We start from the raw sequence: 20,506 nt of genomic DNA on the forward strand, positions 1-20,506 counted from the left end.
TCAATCACACATTATTACAGCATCCATATTAATTTTCAGTGACACGCGTCCTAGGCCTGTTCAAATTAGGCAAACCAACGAGGGGGAGTTGATGAAATACCAGCATAGCCACAGCTCATTGCATTCCAATTTGCATGCAAATGGTTTATCAGGAAAATTCCATTCCCAGCAACCAGCAAGTGAAAAACAACTGTAATCTACACTTCAGGGCCACCATACAGAGCTTAATGAATCGCAAAGAGAGAGAGAAGTGACAGACCTATGAGAGGATCGATTTCCACTGGCAGCTGGTATGGCTGGTCTTGTACAGCACCTTGGTGAGCTAGAATTCACAAAAGAAAAAAAAAAGCATTATTTTTCATACACTTAACTACAAAAAAGCACACGTCAACCTTACACAGAATCGTTTCCAACCTCCAAATCTCTCGCGCAGTTTTGTAAAATTTAAAGAATAAAAGTCCAGGTGTTTTTACGGCTCACTTATTAAACATTTATCTTAGACTAGTGCTGCTCTGAACATGCGCCTCTGCGGTGGCTCCAGTCCTAGGCCATAAGCTATAGCAGATGCTTGACTGGCAGCCTCCAATGCTGCAGCAAACAGAATTAAGTGGTAAAGCGTGCTGAAAACAAAATGTGACAACCATCTGCCGACTGCAGCAAACACTGCTTCATTCCTTCTTAAAAAGGCAGTTTTGAATGCTGCAGCACAAAGGATCCACAAAAAAATGTCAGTTTATGATGGAGAAAGAGGAAGGTCTAAGTCAGGGAACGTTTAGTGTTTCATCCATCACCAAAAATCAATCAATTGAAAGTTTGAATAAAAATAAAGGTATCCGCAGATAAATGTCGTAGTTAAATGCATTTGACTGAAATATTTTCTTAAAGATTGGAGTGAGGGTTTTTACAAAGTTTTATTAATATTTAATATTTCCATGGTTTTGACTTAAAAATACCCTGCAAAGCAAATGAATTAAAAAAAAATCAATCCAGACTAATAATATTTTGTTCCATCCTCAGAATGGTTTTGTAGATGCAGGCAAATTATGCTGCAGTTGAATAGAGGTTTTGTAAGCTATTTCTCTGCAAGAGTGGAAAGACTTTCGGTCCAGAGGGAATGCAGTGCACTGGCTCGCTCTGCAACTCGGTCTTAGTGTACAGCAGGTGACCTTTCCAGATGCATAGTTCTCATCACTAAATTTTAGGCCCCTTTCTGAATTCTTTCCTCAGACCACTGCTCTTTACCCTGGTCGGTATCTGCCTTTAGATGCACAAGTATCGACAGCCTTGCTTGGATGAGCCCCAGATTTTACTCAGTATTATCGGATACCAGGGGGTTTTCTGACTGTCGTTGGTGGTTGAAAATAAACAACAATGCATTTTATGAGCTCATCAGATTACTTTAAAACTTATTAGGGTATATTTTCTCTAGTTATTAAATGTCACCTTTTCAAGGATGCTTGGCAAACTTTAACATCGATAAAACCTGAGCGAGACCAATACTGGCAGTAAAAGCTATAGGCAAATGTGTGTAAGAAACGGAAGGAGCTGAAACCACACAGTAGAGCCAGTGACTTCCAGCCACACCAGTGCCATTCACAATGGGTCTCTGCTTTGAGACCTGAGGCCGTAAGAAGCGTTAAAGCCAACTGCTGAAGAAAGGAGCCTCAGGAGCTCAGCCACCTCCAATCCTACTTCTGCCATCTCGGGCAAGTCGTGAAGCCTCTGTTCATGCTCAACCTCTGCTCTCCAGTGGTTGAGGGACTGAGTCAGTATACCCCACAGGATGGTCAGAGGCTCTTCAAGGTCCTTTTAATGGGAGGAGAAAATAAGATTTGTGTCCTGTTTTGTTTTGAATACTTGGGGTTGAGCCCAGGCCTTTGAATATGCTACACTATTTGGCTAATACCCAACAGAAATTACTTGTTTTGTAAATCATGACACAAATATTATTTAAAAAAAAAAACAACAAAGCCAGCCCAATGAATAGATATGGAAACCGTAGGTTCTCAAAGAAAACAGAATCAAAAATTAATAAAAACTGATTGAATATGAATTGACATTCACCAAGAAGAACTGCTAGTGATTTCTGTTTTAAATCAAGACATACTGGCTGGTAAAGGAATTACGAGGTAGACGAAAAATGAGGGTCTCCTCTATAGATCTGAAACGAGGCAGAGGTATAAGGGAATTATGCTTAGAATTTTTTAGATGTAAACATAGTTCAGATCTGGATATCATATTCTAGAAGGGCAAATTTCTTTGGTAATGTCCATGTCATCATTCTCTATATTGTCTGTGGCAAGCTGTGTGTCACACTCCGAAGGAGGCATTATGTGAAGTGTGGGAACAAATACTACTAGTGAAATGGGTGTGGGGCCATAACAGCTCGCTGGAGACAATGACAGGCAAAAACTGCAGAACCATGCTGACTCCAGGCTCTAACCTTAGAATGCTGTGCTGATGCTAGGAACATCAGGATACACATGAATGGGACTCTATTGGTAGAAACAGACATTAAGTTACCTTGCATATTTATAGAAAAAGTGGACTTGGGAAGGAAACTCCCACCTGCCAAGTATTAAAGGAAGCAAGTAAGTTAGAGAAGTAGCTGGTTCAAAAGGGAAATATGAGACACTTAGTTCTCAAGACTTAAGGTGCTTTTCAACAGTTGAAAAGTCTATCTCTCCAGCACATACATTGAAACATTTGGAAAGCTCCTGGGTAACTATACACAGAGTGGGGAAATCCTCTAGTGTATCCACTAGTATGTTGTTCTCCTCATGAGAAAGAATTAGAGAAATGAACAACTACATTTCTTAAAATGTTCACTCCCAAATATAAACATGTCTCCTGGAGAAACAAGAACAAAAAGATAAAATCATAGAAGCATTAAGGAACTGTCTCAATCTTTCTGTTTTTACTTTTTTAGAGAAATCTGTTCTCTAATCAAATACTAGCATTTCTACACACACTGTATCATTTCCATTGGCCATGAAAGTGGCTACGTTTAACCAATTTTCATGCCAATCCCAGATTCTTTTTGAAAGATTCCTTATTGAGTTTAGCCAATATGGCAGATTTTCATTTGAATGTGTTTTGCCTTACTCCAAAATCTCTTACATTTAATTTGGATAATTCTCTCATTCAATAATTTTACCTTTGCAACCACTTCAGTTCAGGTGCTTTATAAAAACTTTACAGATTTAATGATAAGCAGAACACCAAGTCATTTCTACCTGTATCATTAGCCAATTCTGAGGAAAAGTCAATTATCTTTAGGACTTTAACAAGTTTTCCAAACGTCTTAACAATATTTTTAAAATTATAGTGAGCTGGAGAGATGGCTCAGTAGTTAAGGCACTGGCTGCTCTTTGAGGACGCAGGTTCTGTTCCCAGTATCCACATGGCAGCTCACAACTATCTGTAATTCCAGTCTCAGGGGATCTGTCACCATCTTTTGGCCTTCACGGACACTGCATACACCATGGTATATAGCAGCAGAGATCCTGAGACAGAAGTTGGTACCTCTTTGATAGGTTTGACAGTGCTTTTGTTTGGAAGAATTTAGACTTTGGTACTTTGGGTTAGGAAGGCAGTGGAGTGCTTTAAGCACTGCTTAATGGGCCACAGTAGTAGGAGCGTGGAAAACAGTGGTGTTAAAAGAGTTACTTGAATTGGAGTGGGGGAGGCTGTCTCAAGAGGGTTCAGAGGGGAAGAATATTAATATGTGGCCTAGAGATTGTTCTTGTGGTATTTTGGTGAAGAATGTGGCTGGTTTTTGCCCTTGTTCAAAAAGTTTGCTGGAGGCTAAAGTGAAGAGTTATGGATTAATTCTGTTGGCAGAGAAAAATCTCAAAACAGCCTAGTATAGACTCTAGTTGTGTGGCTATTGGTGTTAAGTTTGACAAAGACTTATAATGAAAAGGAGCAAGCTGAGCAAATATAAATATAAAATATACAGATTAAGAAAAGGGCACTAGGAAGTGGACTGGAGCTAAATCCTGTGTTCAACGAGATAAAGGGATTAAGAAGTGGAATAAAGGGAGTGATGACCTCGGGGCAGGATCCCACCCAGCTAAGTTTCCAACCTGTGAAAAGTTTAGAGTCCAGTGCAGTGGTACACTCTTTTAATCCCAGCACTCAGAAGGCAGAGGCTGGCAGATCTCTGAGTTTTAGGCTAGCCTGATCTACAAAGCAAGTTCCAGAATATTGGACAGGAAAGAAAACCATGGAAACAGAAAGCAGGTAAAACTACAATTGACCAAGGGGCTCACATTCCAGCCCCAGAAAACAGCAGAACTTGGCAGCTTCAGCCACATGATTCTGGCTTGAGTCAAAGATGTAAGAAAGGCATTATGGAACCTTCTTCTGTGCTGAGGCCAGACAGACATGTGTCAGGGGTGTTCCTGGAGGCCTAGAGGGGAATTTTTAAATTGGACTGAATGGATTTTTGCATTATGATATGTCTATAAGTCTTTGAGAGCCAGGGAGTGGAATTTGGTGGTTTGAAAGAAAATGGTGCCCAAAGGGAGTAGCATTTTTAGGAGGAGTAGCTTTTTTGGGGTAGGTGTGGCCTTGTTGGAGGAAATGTGTCATTATGGGAGTGGGTTTTGAGGTTTTCTATGGTCAAGCTACTTTCAGTGAGGTAGACCACTTCCCGTTGCCTGCATGTCAAGATGTAATCGGCACTGTGTCTGTCTGCATGCCACTATGCTTTCTGCCATGAAGATAATGGACTGAACCTCTGAGATGTAAGCCACCCCAATTAAATGTTTTTCCTTTATAAGAGTTGCTGTGGTCATAGTGTCTCTCACAGCAATAGAGACCCTGGCTAAGACAGATGGTTTGGGATACTAGTGGTTCTTTCAGTTGAATATGGCTATTTAGCACTCAGTGGAAGAAGGCAGTACTAATGGGTAGGCAGTACTTATTAGTACTCTGTCATTTATATGTTCCACAACAGATTCTACCATGCCATGCATAAAAGGATAAGTTTGGGGTAGAGATTTAACCAGTGGAACAGAATTTGCTGTAAAAGATCTTAGGTTCAATCATCAGAGCTGCAAGAGAGTTAAAAACAAAAAACAAAAAAACCAGAACATTTAGCAGATTCTAGACAAAAGAAAGTTTTTTGTCAGATGTAATCCAAATGAATAATTTGGGAAGTGGTACCTGATAATTATATGCCAATTGTAGACATAATACACAGGACCATTACACTAAAATATTTTGTTAGAAAAAATAATGTTAGAAATAGTATGTTTGACAAGTATTAAATATCAGGTGCTAAAAATAGCTCACGTTTTTACATTTACACTATATGCCTTAGGTGGGATCTCTTTAAGCCTTTAATATTCACCATTTCGACTGACATTAATGTTTAAAAGTTCAGGTATTTCTTACTCACCAGGAAGGTTGTGCCACTTGTTCACAGCAAAGAGTCTGTTAGCAGTGACCGTGATGACAGCAGGAGTTATCAAACCTGGCTGGGTGTTGGCTGCCACGTGGGTGACCGGGGAGTTAGAAGGGAACTTTAGGACCATGATGACATCTTGCTGGGCTTGGTCTGTGAACATCAACGGACTCTGCAGGAGGAGATACTGTTGAGTGGACAGACAAAACCCAAGTAAACAAAAGACAAAGAGAGAGAGGATACGGGAGAAGAAGAGGAAGAGCGTGTTAAAACAGGCTGCAAGTCAAAGTGTAATGTTCAGAAAGTTTGTACACTGTGCTTATGACTGACTCGCTTTGTCTATGGCACATGACATTAGAACTTTTTTCCCCAGCACTGGGGACTGAACCTTGGGCCTCCAACATGTTAAGCAAATGCTTTACCACTGAGCTACACCCCCAGCTCATGTTGGTGTTTTTAGTGACTAAAGTAGGATGTGTTAATGAAACATGTTAACAGTCTACAAATCTGGGCTGGAGAGATGGTTCAGCAGCTAAGATCACTGATTGCTCTTCTAGAGGACTAGGGTTCAATTCCCAGCACCCTCATAGCAGCTCACAACTGTCTATGCTCCAGTTGCAGGGGCTTTGACACCCTCACATATATATGCAAGCAAAACACCAGTGCACATTAAATGGATATTTTTTTAAAGAAAAAAGTGTACAAATTTTATTGGCTCCCTTTCTTTGTCTACTGCCATGAAATGCTAAAAGATGGTGTGATTTAGATTCAAAGTATTGGGGGTGTACTAATCCATCCCAGTTGCCATCATGTGTCACCCAGTAATCTTTTCATTTTAAACAAAAATAAAAAGAATGAGAATAGGCAAATGTCATGAAAGCAAGTTAAGATAATTTCCAAAGATAATCAAAAGTAAGCCTTGAGTAGCAAGAGTATTTTGACAACTGAGGCATGATTAAAACAAATATAATTTTTTAAAAGCGGGAAGCATGTGTTTATTACTATGGTGGAGAATTTATGAATGTAATATATAAACTTAATTATAAAGTTGTTTCAAAGCAATGTAAATGTACTGGCAATATATTTGTATAGCACATCAAGCCATAAATAGGGATAAAGAGAAATGCTTATGTTTCTTTTCCCTCTCAGTTACAAACAACAACAACAGAAAAACCTCAAAGCTCAAGACATTTTTTGCCTGTCCCTAGAAAAGTCAGAAATTAATTGAAAATACTATGCAAAATACTCTTCTAATAACCATCAAGAAAATAAATCTTGAAGACTACCAAGGGTTTGTATCATTTCTATAGCCCATATGTCATAACCTAAGACACGGAAACACTACCCTAATTCACTGGTTTATTTGTCCGTTTCCTCGGCTATCACATGGTAACTTTCCGCAGTGCTCCCTGACCATGTCTGTTTTCTAATAGCTGATTAGTATCGTTCAGGACTGAAACACTTAGATGAAATGCTTCTGGCTGCTTTCCTACCCTCATATTTCAGAACACCAGGTATATGTAAATGTGGAGGCACATATATTTAACACATTTATTCAGAACTGCTAATAAAAAATTAAATACATTTGCATTTTTATTATCAGCCCTTTTAAAAAAGTTATTAAGAGTACTTAGAAAAACATATTGCACTAAGATTTCCTATTTGCACTCTTTGCATAAAGGTGTAAATAAAGGCAACTAATAAGCTACCCAGACACCCTTCTGAGCAAGTGGCTAAAAGCCAATCAATATTATGAGTTAATCCTCCCTGGATGCTCATTCAATTAAAGGTGTCAGTAATGCCTCAACTGATGTGGCCTCAATTAAATCCAACTATCTGATGGTGTGAAAACACAGGGGGATACAGCAACAGCGGCAGAACCAGACAAATAGGCAGCTTCGTGCGCCTGCTAATTACTACACCTGGTGTATATCATGGCTCCTGCACTTATCGCAGCATGAGCTGGCTTTAATTTCTGCTATTTCATATGTGTGTATGGTGGGAGACAGTGGGATGGAAACTCATCTGAATGTTAGTAAAAACAATCAATAAATGAGGGCCCTTAATTCCAAAATAAACCCCTGATATCAGAAATTTTTCATACAAAGACCCATTTATATGATTTTCATTAAATTAGATCTAGAAGATGAGGAACAAAGAGCAATGACAATGTTCTGTAAGCAAGTGTTTAAAAAACCTACTGGAAAGGAAATGAACACCATTTCTGTATCCCAAGTCTTATTTTTCAACTACATTGTTTAAAAATATTTACTAAAGTGAATTTATAAACTCAGAGAAAATCAGAGTACAACAGATTCATAAAGTCTCCCTGAAAGGAAGTTCCTACATTTTTTTCTGAGATTAGCAGCTCATACTGTAAATATTATTAGGCTTAAATTGATGTTTCTAGCCTTAAAAAGCAGGTGGGGAAAACCAACAACCCAATGTGTAGGAACAACATTGTGCTTACACAGTGACTCTTAGGGCCAACTCTTGGTTACGTGGCGAGGACAAAATACTTTACACAGCAAGCAACAGACACAACTTCTATAGCTATCCACTGCTGCTTACACCCAAGTGACCCTCCAGTCAGCATCTCCATCACATCCTAGGAAGGAGAGCACACTCTGCCCTGAGGATGCAGCTTAGCAAGCCACCCCAGGGAACTCTGGGAAGAAGAGCATGTTCTGCCCTCCTGGGCTGGGCTGTGCCAGTGGCAACAGCTATAGATAAACTAAGAACTGGTAAAACTTGGAGGAGAGAAATAATCTCTTGTTAACCCTAGGAGCTTCTGCCAGCCACGTTGAGAAAGAGTAAGAAACAGCTAGCCAAGTCAAATCAGTCTCCCCAGACTAATGGCATGCTTTCTGAAAACTGTGGGTTTTTTTCTCTTTTTTTTATATTAAATTTATTTATTTATTAAGGATTTCTGCCTCCTCCCGGCCACAGCATCCCATTTCCCTCCCCCTCCCCCAATCAAGTCCCCCTCCCTCATCAGCTCGAAGAGTAATCAGGGTTCCCTGACCTGTGGGAAGTCCAAGGACCGCCCACCTCCATCCAGGTTTAGTAAGGTGAGCATCCAAACTGCCTAGGCTCCCCCAAAGCCAGTACGTGCAGTAGGATCAAAAACCCATTGCCATTGTTCTTGAGTTCTCAGTAGTCCTCATTGTCCGCTATGTTCAGCAAGTCCGGTTTTATCCCATATTAGAGTATTACTCAGCAGTAAAAAACAAGGACTTCTTGAATTTTGCATACAAATGGATGGAAATAGAAAACACTATCCTGAGTGAGGTAAGCCAGACCCAAAAAGAGGAACATGGGATGTACTCACTCATACTTGGTTTCTAGCCATAAATAAAGGTCATTGAGCTTATAATTCGCGATCCTAGAGAAGCTAAAGAAGGTGAATCCAAAGATAAACATATAGGCACCCTCCTGAATATTAACCTTCATCAGGCTATGAAAGGAGACAGAGACAGAGACCCACATTGGAGCAGCAGACAGAAATCTCAAGGTCCAAATCAGGAGCAGAAGGAGAGGAAGCACGAGCAAGGAACTCAGGACTGCGAGGAGTACACCCACACACTGAGACAATGGGGATGTTCTATCGGGAACTCACCAAGGCCAGCTGGCCTGGGTCTGAAAAAGCATGGGATAAAACTGTGGGTTTTTTTTTAATGTGCCTTCTTTGCTACCCGCTTATGTATCAGATTAAAAATAGAATTTGTATAGGTCTGAAAAGGAGTTCAGCTATGCAGTTCAAAGAATAAAGATAGTAAGGGCCTTCTACCCTATAGATCTGCCTCCAGGAGGTAATAATCTTTTGCCACATAGAAGAAATGGTACAACAGGCTCAGAAACCATGGCTGTGCAGTGACTCTGGAGCAAGTCAATGGAGCAGTGGAAGGGTTTCTATGAATCATCACCCAGCAGCCTGAGACCCATCCTCAAGTTATTACCAAGACTAATTCATACATCCCAATGTAAATCATTCTTTCTATGTTTACAACATTATCTGTCATTGTTCTTGCTAAACATGCATTCTTTGTGTTTCTTTCTGCACACCAGAGTCATTTGATGCTCATTTAAATCTGATTTCACTGGTTTAAAAACACTTCAGAAATGATGATACAAATAATTTTTTAAATGTTTGTAGTATATTATGTATAAGTCATGTTACCATACATAAAAGGGAAAACCCCTGGAGGAAAAAGAAGAGCACTAAGAGGAAAGAAAGAAAAAGACATGGGGGGGAAAAAAGGAAGGAGAGAAAAGAAAAGATCAGAGGGCAGTCAGCAGGGCATCACCTCTTTCTCAGGCCCTCCTGGCTGCCCATCTCTCCTTCCTACCATCTGTCATCTCTATGACACAGCATGGAATTTGGATTTGTCATAAGTTGATCATAAGATTAGTTCATATAGATTTTATAGTCTCTACTCTAAATCTAGGACATCAAGGAACAGTTTTATGAGGGATAATGCGAGAAAAATATCTACAGTCATCATGTGAATCAATTTGTTGACTGTAACCCCCCGCCCCCGGGCCCACCACTGAAGACATGACGGAAGACATGCTTCAGAAGCTAAAGGCGATTAGCCATATTATTTTGCTGCCTAAGTCCTGACTCTAGGCTAGATTTTGACTTGTTTTGACCAAGAAGCCTCATCAACTACTGATCTACCATGGGAGTGACCCATTCTATCTTCAGATGGAAGAGATGAAAGCTCACCTAGAGAGAGGAGCCACCCACCTCAGGCCCCGTGGTGACGTAGTGAACTAGAGCAGAGTGTACGGCATGTTCAACAACGTCTAAATCACAAGCAATAATGAACTGTTTTAAGCTATCCAGGTCTGTGTAGGCCAAACTACCATTCATTCCCTCCCCTCTGGGTTCTGACCATTACTGAACCTACACATCAGAATAATTTTAAAATTCTGGAACTAGAAAATACAGTGGGTGTTAATAATAAGCACAATAGCTGGGTGGTGGCGGCTCACGCCTTTCATCCCAGCACTTGGGAGGCAGAGACAGGCAGATCTCTGCAAGCTTGAGACCAGCACAGAGTGAGTTTCAGAACAGTCTCCAAAGCTACAGAGAAACCCTGTCTCAAAAAACCCAAACCAAAGAAACAACAAATAAACAACAACAACAACAAAAAAAAACCCACAATAGCAAAACAAATCAAGAAAACAGGATCAAACTAGAAAAAAGTTGAAATTTTATATGTGGAGCTCTTTATTCTACAATGAAGAGATTGTGGTCCTACAGAAGAAACCATGAGCTGATAAACATGAGCACTAGAGACTGTTTACTTTCTCGAGACTCCAGGGGAGAATATGATAGTGCTGGCTGGTTGTAAGCTGGCTGGTGACACCATGTAGGTGAGAGCCTGGTGAGGGTAGCAGGGGTGAGCTGAAGAGGCCAGAGAAGAGTGAAAACAGCACTCACCGCTTGCATGGCCGAGCCTCGGGGAGGGTGAGGCTCTATGAGCAGTTGAGATGGTGTCTGTCCAAAACTTCGGATTTGAGCTTCAACGGCCTGAAAGGGGCACAGAAAAGTCTGAGGGTTAGGAGGGTTACGAGCAGAAGGACAACAGCCATCCCAAATGTTACTCTATACTTGCTTCCAGTTTCATGTTGAAAAATCAACCCGTTGTTCCCGCAGGGGACCGAGGCACCTGGCCAGGGCACTGAGGGTGAGGTCACCCTGCAGTACAGTGGGAGTTTCTACAACACTAAAATCTTTCTCGTCATGCTCAGTGACGTGAGGCAGAGAAAAGCGATCACAATAACAAAGTATCTCTTCCTGCTTTTCATTTTCTACTCCTATCACGTGGAACGATGAACAGTTGCTCTTTTACAGGTAGCTAGAAACTGCTGCTGCTTTGATTATAGTCTCCATTCCATCCTGGCAAGGGGAGAGCAGGGTGAAAACAGCAAACCTAATACAGTTCCTCTGAAAATAGCCTGACACTGCATTACCTTTGCCACAGCAAGATCATTATTGTTGACAGCCTCTTTGAACCTCGGGGGCTAAATAACAGGGTAAAAGCCATATGCTGTGTCCCAACATGAGATAGTGTAGCCAGGACCAGTTAAGCAGAACAGCATGTGTATGTGCCCTTTTGAGAAGGTGTAATGTGTGTGTGTGCATATGTGCACGTGTGTGTGTGTGTGTGAGTGTGTTTTGCAAAACATACACTATTAGTTCTTATTTGTCCACTTGGCATAGATGACCACTTCCCAAGCCCCTCAACATAGGAGAAGATTCCTGCCCACAGTTATCTAGTGACTTTGTTTACTTGTTTAAGTCTGTCTCCTCCCATGAATAAACAATGACCATGAAAGAAGGCCCTGTGTACCTGCCCTGGATCTCTAACCTGAATGTTTGACTAGGACTTGTGATGAGACAGGAAGCCAGAATAAACAGGACCCTTAAATACCAACAAAGTTGTCCAATCTAACTCCAAGACTAAAAGATAGAGAAAATCCCTCAAATCCAGAAGAAAATATATGTTCACCTTGTAGATGATGTAACTGTAATCCTTAAGAGAGTAGGTTTTCAATTTCTCTATGCTCTAAAGAACCTTTGTGCCATAAAACACTTGACAGATCATAAACAAGGAAATACAACCATTGTCCAATATTAATTTCAAATTTTAATATGCTGTGGAGAACGCTAATGGCCTTTGCAAGAACCTTGTAGAAACAATGAAAGCATTTATTTATTTATGCACTCAGTAATCAGGAAATGCAAAAATACATAGTTTCATTAGGTCTGTCTCCCCTTCCCCTGTCTTACTTCCTTCCAACAAGGTGCACACAGCTGACCTTCGGCATAGGTCTTCCCTTTGAGAATGAATTCTTGGAGCTGGGCGGTGGTGGCACATGCCTTTAATTCCAGAGGAAGGCCAATCTCTGTGAGTTTGAGGCCAGCCTGATCTATAAGAGCTAGTTCCAGGACTGGCTCCAAAGCTACAGAGAAACCCTGTCTTGAAAAACAACAACAACAACAAAAAATGTATTCTTGGACTGGAGAAATGGCTCACCAGTTGAGAACACTGGTTGCTCTTCCCAAGGACCTGTGTTCCATTCCCAGGACCCATATAGCAGCTCAAAACTGTCTGCAATTCAAGTTCCAGGGGATCTGACATCCTCACACAGACATACGTGTCATGTCGGCAAATACAAATATATGTAAAATAAAAAATAAATAAAAGAATCTATTCTTTATAGGAAGAAGGGTAAATGTAGTTGGAAAGCTGAATAATCTGTCTAGTGTGTGAAGGCAAGCTGTAAAACCTACAGAGGATGAAAAAACTTGCAAGACATCTGTGAGAACTAAGTGGATAAGCAAAGCCAGCATGAGCAATGATCAAATTTTGCACTCACAGCATCCACAAACTATGTGATCTAATGCTGTTTTCTAAGTTAAGGTTGTGTTCTTATTAACTAACAATAACAGGTTAAGCAATGTTTCTATAAACACCAATGCAAAGTGTTTTTGCATAAATTAGATCCTCAATGCGGAGTCAACCAACATTCCCTGAGGGCAGCTAACAACTACTTATTTGGAATTCAATTTCCCCAGGAACTTGTTTAAGTAACTTCAAATTTTATCATAACGTTATTGTGTTCATTTTATAGGTAAGGAGAAGGAAACCCTGGATATCTTGCCTATGGTCCAGTCAAGATTTACACCTAAGCAGCTTTCCCTTCTGGGCCAACCGGTCAATCCTTTAGTGCTCCAGTCACTGTAGGGTGTTAGGGAGGGGGCCGAGAACAAGAAAACCACAGGCTTGCAGATGAAAGGTAAGTATAAAATTTATAAATTACCTTTATTAAGTCATCACCATCATTTCAATGAACAAAGTGTGTTTAGTTACAGTCATAGGGCAGCATAATGAGGCAAGGGCTAGTTTCTGTGTGTCCAACCTTTTAACATTTTTTTTTTTTTTTTTTTTTTTTTTTTTTTTTTTTTCCGATTTAAACCAATTTATTAAAACAGTTGACTTAGGCATCTGCAATGGTGACTTCAACCTCCACGCCCGGCTCAATACTGATGGACGTAATCTGTTTAACTATCTCGGAGGGGCTGTGCAAGTCAATGAGGCGCTTGTGGATTCTCATTTGGAAACGATCCCACGTCTTGGAGCCTTCCCCACAAGGTGTTTTTCTCGTAGTGATCCTCAGGGTCTTGGTGGGCATGCGCACGGGCCCCTTCACTTTCAGGTTCTTCTCCTTGGCGCCTCTGATCAGGTCGGCACACACCTTCTCCAGCGACTTCACGTTGCGGCTGGTGAGCGTGATCCGGATGCGATGGATCGCCACCTCGGGCTCCACGGGCGTCTTCCCGGTGTCTTTGAAAGCCATGGCTGCCGTGTGGGCTTCCTGACCGACTTGTTCCTCGGCGGGGAGCGAACAGCGGTGAGTCAGGACGGGAGCAGGCCGAGCAGAGCTGCGCGGCGCACACCACGACGCCTCAGAAAGCCCTTTTAACATTTTGACAGGACCTGGTCACCTACAAAGTTCACACTAAAAAAACCTCACTGTCAAATAATCAAAGAAAGAAAAAAAATTGCAAAAAAAAAAACCCGTGTGTGTCCCTGTGTGTGTCTGTGTGTGTGTGTCTGTGTGTGTGTCTATGTGTGTGTCTGTGTGTGTGTCTGTCTGTGTGTGTGTACATGTGTGTGTCTGTGTGTGTGTCTGTGTGTATGTGTGTGTCTGTATGTGTATGTGTGTGTCTGTATGTGTATGTGTGTGTCTGTATGTGTATGTGTGTGTCTGTATGTGTATGTGTGTGTCACAGGGCATATTGTTTCAGTGCTCTGACTTTGGGCGAAAGGCCCATAATTGGTGGTTCGCATTCAAGAAAACTGAAATATAGCTTGGATTTTGAAGTGTAGTTTTGGGCTAAGTGACAAAAGACAGAGTCATCTCTTCAGAGGTTTAGAAAGCCGTCTGAAAGCTGAGGTGAGCACCTTAATCCTGCAGTTATGTGACAGAAAGGAATGAGCATGAAAATTACAACTTAAAAATCAATAGGTTGTAGAGACAGGTGACTTTGAGCAATGAAGTAAAAAGACAAAATTATTTTATTCCCTTTTTGTTTGAGCTCACAGTTTCAGATAATAGGAAAGCAATAAACAGAAGTAGGGTTTCTGTTGCATAGAACCAGTCTGACAGGAGAAAGATAGTAACTTGATGTTAAAATTATGAAATCTGCAGTCCAATATGCAAAAAAAAAAAAAAAAAGCCCGCGCCTGACTCTGAGATGAGAGATGGAGGTGCTGATTTGGGTGTCATTCATCCCAAAGAGAAACTGAAGTCACCTGCTTTGGTTTTGCTGTCTTGCAGGCAACAGGAAATAAACTGAGAGTCACACTGAGGAAAGCTTGAGCAAAAGAGACCTTAAAGCCCACCCCCACAGTGACACACTTCCTCCAACAAGACCACACCTCCTACTAGTGCCAATCCCTTTGGGAGCCATTTTCTTCCACACCACCACATCATGTGTTCTACCCCTCAACTATATCCCCAGACTCCATCTCCTCTACTTCACAACAGGATCAAGGGAAAGACAGTATGTGTTGTATTGAGACAGAAGCATGGAATTCTGTCTGTAGTAAAGATGTATGTGGCATTGGGTCATGGTGATTTAGCATGTGGTCTGTGGTCACAGCATTATTAGCCATTGTCATAGCTGCTTTTGCTGCCCCTGTGATAAAGGGCCTGAAACTGTGATCGAGCCACCCAATTAAATGTTTTCCTTATAAGAGTTGCCGTGGTCACGGTGTCTCTTCACAGCAATAGAAACCCTAACTAAGACGGTACCAGGGACTGGGGTATTGCTTTGATAGACCTGACCATGTGTTTATTTAGAGGAATTTGGACTTTGGTACTTTGGGTTAGGAAGGGTTAGGAAAGCAGTGGGATGCTTTAAGCCCTGCTTAATGGGACATACTAGTAGGTGTATGGAAGACAGTGGTGCTGAGGGTGATTTGATGAACTGTGGGAGGCTACGTCGTCAAGGTTTGGTTTTAGAGGAGAAGAATTTTAGTATGCCATAGTTCCTGGCATGTAAAAACATTCTCTCTCTCAGAGGTCAGCTGGAGCTATAGGCAGTTTTGAGTACTGAACCCTAGAAAAACATATGCTCTTAAACACTGAGCCATCTCCCAGCCCTGAGGATTATTCCTGTTAAGGGCAACACAGGAGCATGGCAGAAGATGGGGAGCATTAAGTGAAGACGCATGTCTGCTACCATGGAGACCAAACGGTCTCCCTGGCCAGTGCTGAAACATCACTGAGGCAGTAATTCCAGCCTCAAACCCCTTGAGGGACATGACAATACTCCTGTGTCTCACTACAGCAGTTACTGTTAAGGTACAGTGAGAATTCATGGAGGAATAGTGTGTGACCTGAAAAGGCCCCTAGGGTAAGTCTGTTTACACTTCTCTTTCTTGTTTCTACGCAGCCTTCAGGATGCAGCAACAGACAATGTAGGGGATGTGGGGACTGGAACTGAGAGCAGAAACCTTAAGACATATAGAGATATTCAGACTGCATGATGTTCAACAGTGTGAGTTGGTAATAGGGTAGCTTAATAATATCAAATGCCTAACCTGATTTTAATTAAATCACTTTCAACTGCAGAGCTTTACTTTCCAGGATGTTTTCTTAAAATCTGCTATGTAAAATTCTTATTTTGATATGGGGCAAAGAATCTCAATTTACCAGTTAGTCAACTTCAATGAAAATGACATCTTTGGCCTGAGGTTATCTCAAACAGAGTTAGCCTAGGTAAAGACAATATTCTTGTCTGTTAGAAATTTAAATTTTTACCTTTAATTTAAGACTACACCAAAAATGAAAACACTCTTCAATGTCCAAAATTTTGAGTACTAGCTGGCAGCCCTCATGTTTTTCTGAGAGGTTGAATACATCTTAACTTGCAAGATATTTAGTTTTAAAGTGGCAACTTTGATGACGTGACTTCTTAACTGAAATCCTCCTTTCCACGTTCCTGATCACTAAGTGATGGCAGACTTGAGGGCCAGACACGCAGAACATGTAATCAGATGGGCGTGGCTCAAATCTCAGCATTCACATATTAGCTGAGGTATGTAGGGGGTTTTCAACCTTTGGTGTCTTGATTTCCTCAACAAACCCCTAAAATAATAGTTCTGGGCACCTTATTGAGATGCTCTGGGAAGTAAGTGAGAGACTCTAAGCACTCACTCTTCCCACCATTCAGAGAAGTGCTCCTGTCTGGTTGCTCTGCGGGCAATATAACTAACCTTGCTACTACATATTTATATATATAACTAACTACATATAACTACATATTTACATATATAACTAACCTTGCTACTACATATCTATCTAATGTACTAATTATTGAATGATTGTTAATTTTTTCTGTCTCAATGTTTACATCTTAAATCTTTTTAAGAATACAGACTGCCAAGTACTTCTGTGTTTCTGGGGCTTGCATAGAGTAGGTGTGCAATAAATATTTACTGAGTGAATGGCCATACACATCACCTTAACTGAGCAGAGACACAGCTGGAAGATGCACTATCACCAGTGCAGAGCAGCTCAGAAATGAGCAAAACACTTAGCTAAACATTTCTGTTAAAAGTTTGGGTTATTATATAATATTCTTGTTTATCAATTCCCAATGATTTATGTAAATAGTTTGTTTTACCTTCTGTAATAAAACCTGAACCCACCAAGCAGCATTCAAATGTTGAAATATACCATAATAAAAAGATCATGAAATACCTTGAGGTATTCCAGTGAAGTCACATATTTATATTTTATAAACAGTATCTCAAAGAGTACCTGGAGATCTTACTAATGGATCTCCAAATGGACATGTGATGAATCCAAGTTTAACAAGCTGCCCACTCATATTGTGTCTGTGCCAACTACCGCATACTGGAGTGATTTTATAGCTGTACATAAAGCCGGTATGTGTGTGTGTGTGCGCGCGCGTGCATACACATACAGTCAGAGACAAGAAAGATGGGGAATGTTTTAGTAACAATGCATTTGGCTTTTGCTAAAGACTGTCTCAGTCTCTGAACTAAGCTTTTCAATTTAACTAAGAGAACAAGTTAACGCAACATGATGTGGCAGCCTACAATAAATGAAGAGTTTTACTTTGAGGTGGGTGTTAGGACAGAATAACTTGAATACGTGACTGCAGTTAATATATATGCCCCCTTTTGAAACACACCACTCTGACAATGCATTTTATTTCCTATATTTTTGCATATAAAAGCACCATAAAATTAGAAAAGGGTAAAAGGAACTAAATAATTTGTTTAAAAGCTGCCGTATTAGTATGCTTAAATTTTCTTACTTTACCAAAGCTAGGCCCTGCCATGTTGTCAGGGTTCTAGTTTACCTTGCTATCAAGGAATGTTTCTTAGGACTCCATACGTTAGATTCATTTTCCCCCTCAGTACAACAAAGTCAAACTACAGCCTGCAGGCATGGTCCACGGTATCCCACCTCTTTCCCTCCCCATTTCTGAACCCGAACCAGGGAAGAAGTTGTGTTCTCACTGCATCTGCCTAGCTGGCTGATCCTCAGCACCCACCAGAGCCACTGCTGAATAATCAGGTTGGATATCAACATGAATATGAACCAAGTGACAAAGGACAAGAAATCTCAAACAGCCTCAACTGCAAAGGCCAAAGAAAGGATTCCCACAAAGGACCTGACCAAAATAATAATAATAATAATAATAATAATAATAATAATAATGAGATGAAAATTCCCAAAGAGGAAACTGTCTACATACATACATGGCCTTATTTGGATAGTAATTCTAACTGGTTAAAGACCAAACAGGCTGTTCGGTTAAAAGCATTTACAAACTAGCCAAACCCCTGCCTGCATAGCTTAACCAAAGGGAAGAGACACTGTTACTTCTTAGTAGTCAGTACAATCCTTTCACAGAATTAAAAGGTGAAAGGTTGGGGTGGAGCTCCGTAAAAGAGTGCTTGCCTAGCATGTGAAGGCCTGAGTCTGAGCCCCAGAACTGAAAAATAAAACAATAAAATTTTAAAAACAATAGTTAAAGCCTAACTCAAATTAAATTCTAAGTGGCCCAAAAATACACCACTAAAACAAACAGAGTTAGAGCACCATAGAGTATAGTCATTACAAACAAAAACAGACTTTCAAGGGGGAAATGTAATTTTTTACATGGAACTACAATAATACATAGAATAGTCTATGTGTAATACTACACATAAAAGAGGGAGATAGTAAAGAAATAAGTAAAACTGAGCATGAGTGATTCTATCTTATTAAAGAATTAAAAGGCAGCAAAATTGAACATACAGAAAAATATCTAAAAATTCGGGAGTTGGATTTTTATAAGTAGACAGGACTACTGATTTCATTTTTGTGACTATTCATAACAAAAGGATCACATGGAGGTGAAAACATTTCTTAAAAGTTTTCAAAAATGGCCTAAATCAATAATAATGGAACACTATTCAGCCATTAAAATGAGTGGGTTTCTGGAGGCAGCAGCACACACCTTTAATCCCAGCGCTTAGGAGGCTCCAGGCCAGCCTGGCAACACAGTTAACTCCAGGCCAGCAGACTTACACAGTGAGATCCTACCTCACAAAATGAACGAACAAAGTGAGTGAGTTGAGTTGAGCTGCATTACCCTTTGGTAAAGCCAACCTAGAATACGCTGAAAAAACTTCTAGTTGCATATAGTATACCTAAAGTATGGCCTTATGCAATTAAAAACATATACTCTTACATATGGGTAACATTCATTACCATGTGTGTATACAAATGCCTATGAGGAACATCTTAATGTTGAATCTGGAACCATACATACCAAACTAGCAATAGCCTTCCTTCAGGGGATGGGAGGATAAAAAGATTGGTAAGAGAAAGCATAAATTTACTATTTTGTTTGATATGACATACAAAGATAGCATATTTTTGAAGTAACAAAGAAGTCTGAAATGGTCTAAGAAATCTAAAGAAAGATCTACATTGTTTGAGATATTTTTATGAACCTTAATTTATTCATTAATGTAACAGTCAGAAATATATTTTAACAGCCTAAGAATCTCAGTTGAGAGGGTCCGTCAAAAACTTATTTCTATTTGATGACAAGGAAGTCATACTTTTCATAAGATTTTAGTATTATTTAAGATTAATTAAATATTAATATTTAAGAAGCATGATGCATTTTAACATAAACATCCAAACAACACTAAAAATTTATCAGGTAGCTGGAGGAGTATATATATACACATGTATATAATTCTATAAAGTTCAAAACAGCAGCAGGCTAAATAAAATGAAACTTGGTTAAAACTGAGAACACAATGAGAAGATTGGATAGAGGACGGTTAGGAGGATAGAATTATTTTACCAACAGTTCTGCTCAAATGATGCTGTGGAGGGAGATACAAGTGTAGACCATGAAGAAAGATACTGATTTTCCTACTAATGCCTCAGAACTGAGCCCATACATTCCAAGCACATTCAGTTGAGGACCAGCCCAGACTGAGTAGTCTCCAGTTCTTGTAGCTGTCCATCTACTATAGCAAAATCCCAGCTGCCAATCTGAAAGAAACCAGCTAGTCAGGGCAGATACAACCAAGAGAAACAAATGTCACTCAGTAACTCTCAGCGGCACCGTGCTCATGGATAATTTCAAACAGTATCTCTGACGAGAACGCTCCATCTGGCTACTGGGAGCCAGGAGATAAAGCCGCCTGCTTAGGAAAGTGAGTGGAATGTTGTCAAAGAAGTAACCAAGGCCAACAGCAAGCACAGTGAGCACACGGCATCAGAGTGGCGCTAAGGGCTGCATTCGGGGGGTACCCAACAACTGTTATTCCAACACGGAGACGTGGGGACTGAGTCAGCTGTTCATTTGGCAAGAAAACCCCAGTCTATTTCCCCCTAAATATCTGTGAGCATCCATTGTGTCAAATACTAAGATTCACTGAGGAATTTGACTGCAAGCTACCTAACTTAAAACCTGAAAGATGCCCTCTGCACACAGTACTAGCAGAGGCAGAGAGGTAGGACAACAAA

The 20,506-nt window shown here is 40.4% G+C and overlaps 2 protein-coding genes across 6 annotated transcripts in view; both read right to left on the minus strand.

The window, feature by feature from the left end:
- The window catches only part of Lrba (LPS responsive beige-like anchor protein), a 478,937-nt gene that overhangs the window by 38,411 nt on the left and 420,020 nt on the right, over window positions 1-20,506 (minus strand). For 3 of the 5 annotated variants that reach the window (XM_041659437.1, XM_041659438.1, XM_041659435.1), the window contains exons 49-51: window positions 10,863-10,952; window positions 5,408-5,600; window positions 260-322 (exon numbers count right to left, since the gene is read on the minus strand). In XM_041659437.1, coding sequence (XP_041515371.1) covers window positions 260-322; window positions 5,408-5,600; window positions 10,863-10,952 — 346 coding nt within the window. The remainder of the gene's footprint in view (window positions 1-259; window positions 323-5,407; window positions 5,601-10,862; window positions 10,953-20,506) is intronic. The other 2 variants (XM_041659440.1, XM_041659439.1) reach the window with 1 other exon arrangement.
- LOC121452964 (40S ribosomal protein S20) lies at window positions 13,398-13,889 on the minus strand. The gene has a single exon (XM_041659442.1). It carries the CDS (start codon window positions 13,784-13,786, stop codon window positions 13,427-13,429), a length of 360 nt encoding a protein of 119 aa, XP_041515376.1. The 5' UTR covers window positions 13,787-13,889; the 3' UTR covers window positions 13,398-13,426.

Source organism: Microtus oregoni, unplaced genomic scaffold (assembly GCF_018167655.1).
Source record: "Microtus oregoni isolate MIOR12 unplaced genomic scaffold, Mior012 000010F_ref0000083, whole genome shotgun sequence".
Lineage (NCBI taxonomy): Eukaryota > Metazoa > Chordata > Mammalia > Rodentia > Cricetidae > Microtus > Microtus oregoni.